The 9,593-nt window shown below is 48.6% G+C and overlaps 1 protein-coding gene across 22 annotated transcripts in view; it reads right to left on the bottom strand.

Moving 5' to 3' along the window:
* Positions 1 to 1,659: 1,659 nt before the first annotated feature.
* The window catches only part of Dysf (dysferlin), a 204,423-nt gene continuing 196,489 nt past the window's right edge, over positions 1,660 to 9,593 (bottom strand). For all 22 annotated transcript variants that reach the window (XM_074049934.1, XM_074049942.1, XM_074049944.1 and 19 more), the window contains 4 exons: positions 8,132 to 8,310; positions 6,263 to 6,372; positions 4,827 to 4,974; positions 1,660 to 1,960 (listed from right to left, as the gene is read on the bottom strand). In XM_074049934.1, the coding sequence (XP_073906035.1) occupies positions 1,922 to 1,960; positions 4,827 to 4,974; positions 6,263 to 6,372; positions 8,132 to 8,310 (476 nt within the window). In that variant the 3' untranslated portion in view covers positions 1,660 to 1,921. The remainder of the gene's footprint in view (positions 1,961 to 4,826; positions 4,975 to 6,262; positions 6,373 to 8,131; positions 8,311 to 9,593) is intronic.

Here is a 9,593-nt window from a genome sequence, read left to right as displayed (position 1 = left end):
AACTGTGGGTATGCATTTAATTCCTCTTACCTTCCTGTTCCTGGAGAAAAAGAGTATACCTTTTTCCAAAGCTACTATTTTCCTCTCCTTCTCCAGAAACTGATCTCATTAATTCTCTCACATCCTCTCTTATGTCTTTGATCTTTCCTATCCAGGGATTTCCTCCTCCTTACCTTCAGATATTCTCAGGTCTTGCCAACCCTAAAAGCTCTCTGGGCCAGGCATGGTGGCTCACACCTATAATCCCAGCAACTGGGAGGCAAAGATAGGAGAATCACAGTTTGAGGCCATCCCAGGCCTATCTCAAAAACAAATGGTATGGTGGCACACTCCTGTGGTCTCAGTTACTCAGGCAGAAGTAGGAGGATTGTGGTCTGATGCTGACCCAGGTAAAAGCATCTGACTTTGGAAAGAAAACTACAGGCAAAAGGAGTGGTGAATGGCTCAAGTAGTAAGGTGTTTGCCTACCAACTATAAGGCCCTGAGTTCAAAACTCATACTGAAAAAAAAAAAGCTCCCTGAGCCCCTCATGAATCTAAAGGTCAGCTCCGGCAACTGCTTCCTCTCCTCTAGGTCCTCCAAAGGCTGCTTCCTCTCCTACCATGCACAGCCTGTACCCAAGGAACATTCCTTACCAGATGGGCCTTCCCACAGAGCTTGGCACCCTGCTTTTGCTGTGAGTTCTGGGTGAGATGTGGGTTCAGATATCAGGACTTCAAGACTGGCCACCTGAGTTCTTGGGGCTCAGGGCCCCCTCCAGCCTGAAGCTCCCCTGTTTGGGAGGTATAACTGCCACCCCCAATCAGGTTCTGGACATCAATTCTGTTTCAGCTGCCCCTGGTCCTGTCAATCAGGTACAGCCTCTTTGAGACCCACAGAGCATCAAAGAGCCAAGGGGGCTGGGAGGATCCCTGGGGAGTCTGGAGGCTTACAGTGGGAAATAGAGCACCAAGGAATGTTCCTTGGGTACAGGCTGTGCATGGCAGGAGAGGAAGCAGCCTTTGGAGGACCTGGAGGAGAGGAAGCAGTTGCTGGAGCTGACCTATAGATTCATGAAGGGCTCGGGGAGGTGACAGGAGAGGGGTGGCCAGTGCTCCAGCCCCTTGGATGAGACAGGCAGGGGCCACTCTTTTGGAAATTTTGAAAGCTGTTTTCTGGCTTTTGCCTTTTTTCTGAGCATGTTTCTGCTGCCTCTGCAGATTAAGTCAGATTTCTGCAAAAGAAGGCCAGAAGAATGGCTATGGCAAAACCTTCAACCATGAGAAAAAAGGTATCTTTCTCCAATCCAGATCTGTAAAGCAGAGCCAAAAAAGCAAAGGGAGGGAATCCCAAGGATGGTCAAAGCCAGAGGTCCAGCAGCCCTCTCTGCCTGGAGTTTCTAGTCAAAGGAAAGGAAGGGGGATGCTCAAGTGGAAAGGAGGCAGGGAATAAGTGGAAAGTCCTGGAGAGAAGAGGGAGGGGTCAGAAGATGCTGGCAGTTAAGCATGCCAGACACTGTACTTCAAAGATACCCCATATACATGCAACATCCTGGTTGCTTCTGCCTCCAAAAGGCTGTACCAGAAATGCACACACTCCACCCACACCCCCATCTACCCAGACACACTTCTTGCACAGCCACCCTGACTCAGGTACTGTAGACACTCACACCAACAGTGCTCTCGTTTAGTCTTCTTTATACTGAAATACATACAAGCTAATCCAAAAAGGAGTTGGGTTGGGGGGGGCGGGCGGAGATGATAAAAGTGGGGTGATCCCAGGGCTCCATGTCAGCAACTCTTAGAGCATGTTCCAGTCCCTCTGTCCACCCATTCGGCAGGACTGTCAAGTCTGGAGGAGCCCAGCTAAGCTTGGCAGAGGAGCAGGCCAGTCCTGGGCCAGAAGGGCAGCCCATGTCCCTTTCTCCAGCGCAGGAGGGTCCTCAGCTGAAAGGTTTCACCAGCTTCATGGCAGCATAATTCTGGAGGAAGAGAAGAGGCAGACATGTGGTAACCCTTTTAAGGCAAGCACAGCCCAAGTAACTGTCTGGTGCTAGGAGACTCCTGGCTTTTCCACCACCTGCCAGGACCCAGACCTTCACCCCTACCATCTCACCTCATGCTAGTCTCAACATTCTACCTAAGTGCTCCTGCTAATGAGGCGAACCCATACCCTCTGCACGCCACTCACACCCACCCAGCTGGTGGCCATAGTGCCTGGATTTCTCTGTCTTCCCTCTCATAATCCAGGGTCCACTCCCTGTTCAACTAGCTGCCAAAAGGGCTCTGATCACCAAGGGCATGGCCAAGGGGAGCTTTATATGGCCTCTTCCTGGTGCTAGAGGCAAGGCTATGATTCCCATAGCACCCACTCCTACACCCATACACAGGAACCCAGGGCTCATGGATCGCCATGCTCCTGTCCAGAAAGAGAGTTGGGGTGTCAGTGAACAGAAATGACCAGCAACCCAGGCCAGCATCAGAGAGGGGTCACTCATGGTTAAGCCCTGCCAGCTGCAGGACTGACAAGAGCTTCCCCTCCTCTCTGCTCCCTCCAAAACACCATGAAAACGTACACAACACAACACAAGGCTCCTAATTGGGACAGCATGTTCCCCAGCGCCGGCCCAGGGAAGCCAACCCTGGAAACAAAGCCAGCCTTCCTTCCCCGCCAAATCGCCTCCTGCCTTCCCATGCTGGCCCTGCTCCCAACTGGCACAGAGGGGGAGCAGAGAAGAATCAGACAGGCTGCCCCTGTCATCCCCCTCCCAGGGGAATTTCCAAGAGGATGGGGGATCAGGTTAACTGGAGGAGAGTAGCTCAACCTTGGGTTCTTCTGCACTGGGCCTGGCTTAGGGCACCAGAATAGCCCCCTCTGCCACCTAGCCTGAAAGCCAGGTGAGGGGATTGGCCCAGCCCTCAAGGTATGGGACAGGCCAGGTGACTGAGTCATTTGGGTGGAGGGAAGAAAAGAAGCAAAAGCCTTAGGATCTCCCCTCCAAATTCTGGCTCTGGGAGAGGGAAGGCAGAGCCCCTCTCTGAGAGAGGAATATTGCTATTGAGGCTCAGGACACAGGGAAGGGACTCTGAGTAGGATCCCCAAGCATGCTACTCAGCTCCTGACCACAGAGCCTGGGCTAAGGCTGCCCCCAGGAACAAGGAAGTTCCACATGCTGGAAAGGACTAGAAATCTTTCCTTGTTCTCCCCGTCAGACAGCAGGGTCTCCTTCCCCAGCCTGAGGCCAAAGCCTGCCATCCAATGGCCCCACAGGATGGAACCCAGCTGACTGGGGGCTGGACTAAACATAAAACGGTGGTGGTGATGCTGCTTGGGTTATGTCCCTGCTCTCCCCCCAAGGTCTTCAGGAGGAGGATTGGCTTGACCAGCAGCTGCCCAGGGAAGACAAGGCACTGCCCTTACCATAGTCCCAGAGAACTAAAGCTGACCAAGTCCAGCACCCATGCAAATGGGGAGGCCCTTGCCAAAGTCACATAAAAAAAAATCACAGAGCCTTGTATTCCTGAGTTCAAGTGCAAAGTTCTGTCTTATACAACATGACTCTAGCCTTACTATGCCCAAGGGCAGATTCACCCTCAGCAGACTTGGGGCTTTATTAGGACTCTGTATTCTGAAAGCACCCTGGTGGTACTGCTTCCCCTGGTCTCAGACCACACCTGGGGGAAGTCTTCACCAGTCGTGCTTTCCTAAGCCCCTCCGCCTGAGCTGATGGGATGTTTGTGTATAGTGGTTGTCCTTACTCTCTGTCTTCAATGTCTCTCAGGAGACCAAGAACTCCCCAGGGGCCCAACCCCATCATCTTCCTTATGGCCGCACCACAATTCACTCCAGGATGCATATACCTTCCTAATAAAGTCTCCTCTGTTCACTAAATGGCAGCCAGGTATACTTAGGCGAGAGGAGTTGATCTGAGGCAGGCCAGGAAGGGGTGCAGGGCACCCAGTCCCGACTTAGCAAGCCAGCTGCCCCCTGGGAGCACATGCCAGGCAGAAGTCTAGGCCTCCGCCAGATCCCAGGTCACCTCCAGAGGCCGCTCATATGCCAGGACACTGCACTTGCATGGGCCCTTCCACCAGCCTGTCTCTAATCTTGTGTTTATCTTGTCCTTAAAGAGGCCCCTGAAATTGTACAAACTCCGGGACCTCACAACTGGGATCTCCCATTGGACCAAAGTTAGGTTGACCATAACTCTTCTCGCTGAGTTCAGCAAATGTGGAGCTGGGGACACAGAAGCTGTGGCTGGGGTGGCCCTGGCCGCTTTGGTGAACTCTTTGCCAAGTGTCAGCTGGCTTCTTACCAAATGAAAGAGACCCCAAATGTGCACTGTGATAATGAGGGCTCCTTGGCCAACCTCATGCTCATCCCCACATTTCCCAGGCCCACCCCACTACAGGAGGCAGAACACACTGTATCAAGGACCTCAGGGCACACTGGGACCCTCTCCTGGACTTAGCAAGTGCCGTCCCTAAAAGAGAGGGGCTGTCACCTCTACTCTACCATTCACCTCTTCCCTTCACTTCCAGATCCAGTCCCACACCCAAGGGGCATCATCTTCTGTCCAACCCCTTGAATGCACATCCCAGGGAGTTACTGAAGACCGCTAGTATCCACATCAAGGGTGAGATCTATTTCCAACAGTTGACTAAGGGCTCCAAGGGTCAGACTTTGTCTCCCTGCCTGAGGAGGGACTCCAAGAGTACAGACTAGTCTCGTCATCAGACCCATTCTATCTAACCAGACTGGGAAAGCACCTTGAGAACAACGATGGGCTCTCCCATTAGACCAAGAACTCCCGAGTCAGCGTCTGCCTCCCTCAGTGGTTCACTCACCGGGAAGGCATAGACAAAGATGCCCAGGAACAGCAGCAAGATGAAGAGAACAATGAAGAGGATGATGGCGCACCGGAAGCGTCGCCACAGGATGAATTTCATGGTCTTGTACGGGGAGGTGAACCATAGGAAGGAGGTATCAGGGCGCCTGGAAGCAACACTCCGGAGATCAGCACGTCTCCCTCCAAACCCTGGTCTCAACTTGTAGCAGCAGGTTGCATAGCCCTGGCCCTCCACTGTGTGCCCCCAGGACCCACCCAGCCTCCTGACCCCAAGCCCTTGCCTGCATCACCTCTGCTGGGTGCCACCCACCCACCTACCTCCTGTTCTTGGTACCAATGAGTCCTGTTCCTAGCCATCCTCCCCAGGATCCTTTCCCCAAAGCTTCTCCCCTCCTGACTCAGGACTTAATCACAGCCACACACTCAGGAGCTGGGCAGAGCCTTGAGGCTGCCATGTTAGATGAGCAATAATGTCCTGGACCCCAGATAAGCCAAGCCACCTTCCCAGATGGACATGGCTGGGCCATCCTCAGGGAGGATGGCAGGAAGAGAACCCAGAAAACTGATTCTCATTCACACCCAACCAAGAACTTCTAACCCCTCCCCTCAGTCAGCCCCACAACTCAAAGAACATGCAGACTTTGTGTCTCAATCAAAGCTGTGTTGACATCTGATTGCATGCCCAGAGTTTTGTAGCTGTGGCTTCCTCTTCTCTCTCCACTAGATCCCAACATCTTAGGGCAAAGGCACCTCTTGCTTCTCTGCCAGCCCCATGGCACATGGACAGCACCCTGATAAAGCAAACTGTCTGTGTTTAGCATGCCTTGGCAGGAGATGTGGGGTGGGGGAGGTGCCAAACACAGTCCTGAGTCCCCAAAGTGTCTTTTCATAACTGCCCCAGGACTGACCTTCAAGGTGTCTACATCCACTAACTTAGTCTATCTCATAAGAGATCTGTGATATCAGGAAAACAGGGACTGGTCTCCCATTTCACAGATGGGAAATCAAGTTTGAAAAGTCATCTGAAAGCCATGACACTGCCATGGAGAGCCACAAAGGCTACTTGGTGAGCAGGAAGATCTTGATCAGACCCCAGAGCAGGTGAGAGAATTTCAGCTTCCCTCCTTTCTTAGTTGGAGTGACTTTATTTAACTTACTGTGATTGCCTCATCATCTTTAAAATGGGGATAATAACTACCCTGCAGGAAATGTTCCCAAGTAGAATGTATACATGCCATATGACAGCATGTGTGGCACAAACTCAACAGGCATCCAATCGTGCTGACTTCTTGAATTAGCTGAGGAGCCCAGCATTCCCTGAAATGGAGGTGTGTGGACTTGTGACCTGTGCATGGCTGTGCACTAGGGTATCTCCTGCACTGTGCCTACATCCTCTGCTCCCTGGGTGTCAGGTACTAGGAGCTGGATACTAACCTTGGATCCTCCAGCTTAGGATTCATATTGGGCTCATCTCGACCCTGGCCAGCAGGCCGCTCCTCGTGCTCACTCTCTGCAACGATCTCCAAGGTCATTTCCAGCTTACCCTGCAGAGATAGAGCCTGGTGACTGTTCTAATCATAAAAGTAGTGCCTATTCCTAATAACACATTCAGAAACTACAGATCTGTATAAAGAAAGGAGACTATCACCCACCTTCCACAAGTGCTGATAGTATTTTTATGCATCATAGCTAGAAGTGTATGAAATATTAAAGTATATGTAGTTCTAAAGCTAGCTTTTTCACTTAGGAATATATTTCTCTATATAATTATATATTCTTTAGTTTGGTTTTTAATGACCTTAAAACATTCCATGGTTGGTTGGCTATAATTTATTTAGTGAACTACTTATTTTGGTTTATTTAGGTTGCTTCCAACTCTGTGATATTACAAATAATGCTATAAAAACATCCCAGAAGCTAACTTTTTAATTTTATCTGGTTATTTCTTTCGAGGAGAGTTTATAAGTAGGATGACAGAGTCCAAAGGCATAAATATTGTCAAATCTCTCACTGCATGTTACCAAATTGCTTCCCCACACAGTGAAACCACTAACACTCCCAGCAAAAATAAATAAGGAGGTCTGTCTCTCTGCATTTTTACCATCATAAATATCTCTATTTTTCATGCAGCTTTTTTTTATGGCACTGGGGTTTGAACTCAGGGCTTTACACTTGCTATGCTGGTGCTCTTACCATTTGAACCACTCCACCAGCCCTCGTATTTCTACTTTTTAGCGAGAGCACGCAAGGGAGGGCTGAGGATAGGTAAGACACACAAAAAACTAGATAGCATTTGTTGCCCTCAACGCAGAGAAACTAATGCAGATACTTTAAAGTGACAGAGGCCAATAGGAGAAGGGGACCAGGAACTAGAGAAAAGGTTAGTTCAAGAAGAATTAACTTAGAAGGTAACACACATGTACAGGAAAGCAATACAAGTCAACTCCCTGTATAGCTATCCTTATCTCAACTAGCAAAAACCTTTGGTCCTTCCTATTATTGCTTATACTCTCCCTTCAACAAAATTACAGATAAGGGCAAAATAGTTTCTACCTGGTAGTGAGGGGTAGAGGGGGAGAGGGAGGGAACGGGGGGAGGGGTTAAGGAAGGGGGGGAAGGGGGGAGAAATGACCCAAACATTGTATGCACATATGAATAAAAGAAAAAAAAAGTTTGAAAAAGAAAAAAAATCAAATTTAATACACAAAAAACAGATTTAAAAATATTCTTTTACATACCAGAGGGAATAACCCTCTTTCCATGCTTAATGGACATTTGTACTTCTGTGAATTACCTGTTTATGTCCTTTCTTGGTTTTCCTTTGGAGGTGTTAGTACTTTATACAATAAGGATATTTATTTCAAGGATCACTTTAGGGTTGGCTGGCTACCTGATGTTTCTAGGTAAACTGTCAGGGATTAACCTCCCCCCCAGCCAGGTTGCTCTGGGGTGAAGGAAAATCCTCCAGTCACACTCCTGAGCAGCAAAGAGAGAAGAGCTTAGCTGGTATGGTCCCTGAGAGGGTCCTATTCAGATAGGAGAGGTGCGACCTCTGTCCATCCACCAGGAAGCCCAGATCATAGGGGAACTCAAGATTATTGTTAAGGTCAGTTTTCCATTTAAATAGACTTCCCCTGGGATATAAGCCTCTGGGAGAGGAAGGCTGGGATCAGAAGGAAGCAGAACAATGTCTCAGAAAACAAAGAGAGGGAGAAGGGAGGATGGGTGGATGTGCATGTGCCCATGGGATTCCATGGAAGAAGCCGCCCCTGCCCTCCACTGGGCTGGAGGGTGCAGACTTACTGCCAGGATCCTCTTCTCACACTCCTCAGCTACACAGGGCCACCAGCCCTTCACTGTCTTCTGCTCAAAAAGAGACACAAACCGTTCTGGATGGAAAGTGTCATCCAGCTGGTCCAAGGAGCACTTCTCAGCTGTCTTGGCCGGCTTCGGCATGCGGTTGAGATCCAGCTGCAGGGAGCCTGTGACACAGAGGTGTTCTTTGGCCCAGGTTCTCAATCACTGCCAACCTAGGGCTACCCTGGAGTAGGCAGGTTCAAGGAAAACTCACTGTCATCTCTTAGCTTCTATTCACAGCTCAGTCATGGGTCAAATCCCAGAAACTCTTCATCTCCAGCCCACTGCTTCTCATTCCCCATAGACAGTCTCCCTATTCAGGCATCCATGCCACCATACTCACCCTCAACAAAGCTACCGGCCTCTTCTATTAGCCATCTTTCTGTGTACAAATCCATTCCCACTCCCACTGTCTATATACATCTACCCACCTTTTTTTTTTTCTTGGAAATACCCAGGGCATCACACTTTCTAGGCAAGCATGCTACCATTTGAGCCATGTCCCAAGGTTTTCTTTCTTTCTTTCTTTCTTTTTGGCTTTACTTAGTTTTTCAGATAGGCTCTCATGCTTTTTTCCCTAGTCAGCCTCAAGCCACCATCCTCCTATCTCTGCCTCCCAAGTAGTTGGCATTACAGGCATGAGCCTGTGCAAGGGTTTCAGTTTCTCCATATTCTCACCAACACTTGTTATTTTCTGGTTTATTATGATAATGATGGCTATTTTTTTACTATTGCCATCCCGGTAGGAAGTGGTGTTTCGTGTTTCATCCATCAATCTTTTCTATCTACTTACTTAGTTATCCAAGCAGACATCTTTTTATACTGTTCCATCTACTCTTCCATCATTTCCCTGTAACAACTCCAGCCATTAAGTTAAACCATATGAAAATGCCACTATTTAATTACCTTTGACCAATAAAAAGAGCAATCTCTAGTGATTTTACCTAATCCAATCACAACACATGAAGGGGTCAGTGGGACTGGATGGTAAGTTACTGAAGGGATGAAGTGAGAGAGATAAGTTGAAAAAATGTTTTCTGAGGCCAAATTAAAGTTGAGTATTGTGAAAGGAGATCAGATTTCTTCAACATACAATGCTCAGCTCCTGCAGCTGAACATTGAATCAAATTGTTTCATAGTTTTCTCTGTTTCTATTTATCCACTTATCCAACTTTTTCAGCCTATCTATATCTCTCCATAGCTACCAACTGTCAAGCACCGTATCTATGCACACAGGTAGTTATTATTGCATCAAGCCATTTGTTCAACTCTACATCAGCATTCATTTATTTATCCACCGACTCACACATTCCCCCATCCAGTGCAGATAAGTATTAATTTCACATTTGAAATGTGGTCTCAATATCATATTAATTAAATGTCATAGTATTAAATCACACACATGTAC

This window comes from Castor canadensis, chromosome 12 (genome assembly GCF_047511655.1).
Source record: "Castor canadensis chromosome 12, mCasCan1.hap1v2, whole genome shotgun sequence".
Lineage (NCBI taxonomy): Eukaryota > Metazoa > Chordata > Mammalia > Rodentia > Castoridae > Castor > Castor canadensis.
Note: the sequence above shows the minus strand (reverse complement) of the source record. Positions and strands in the feature narration are given on the sequence as shown.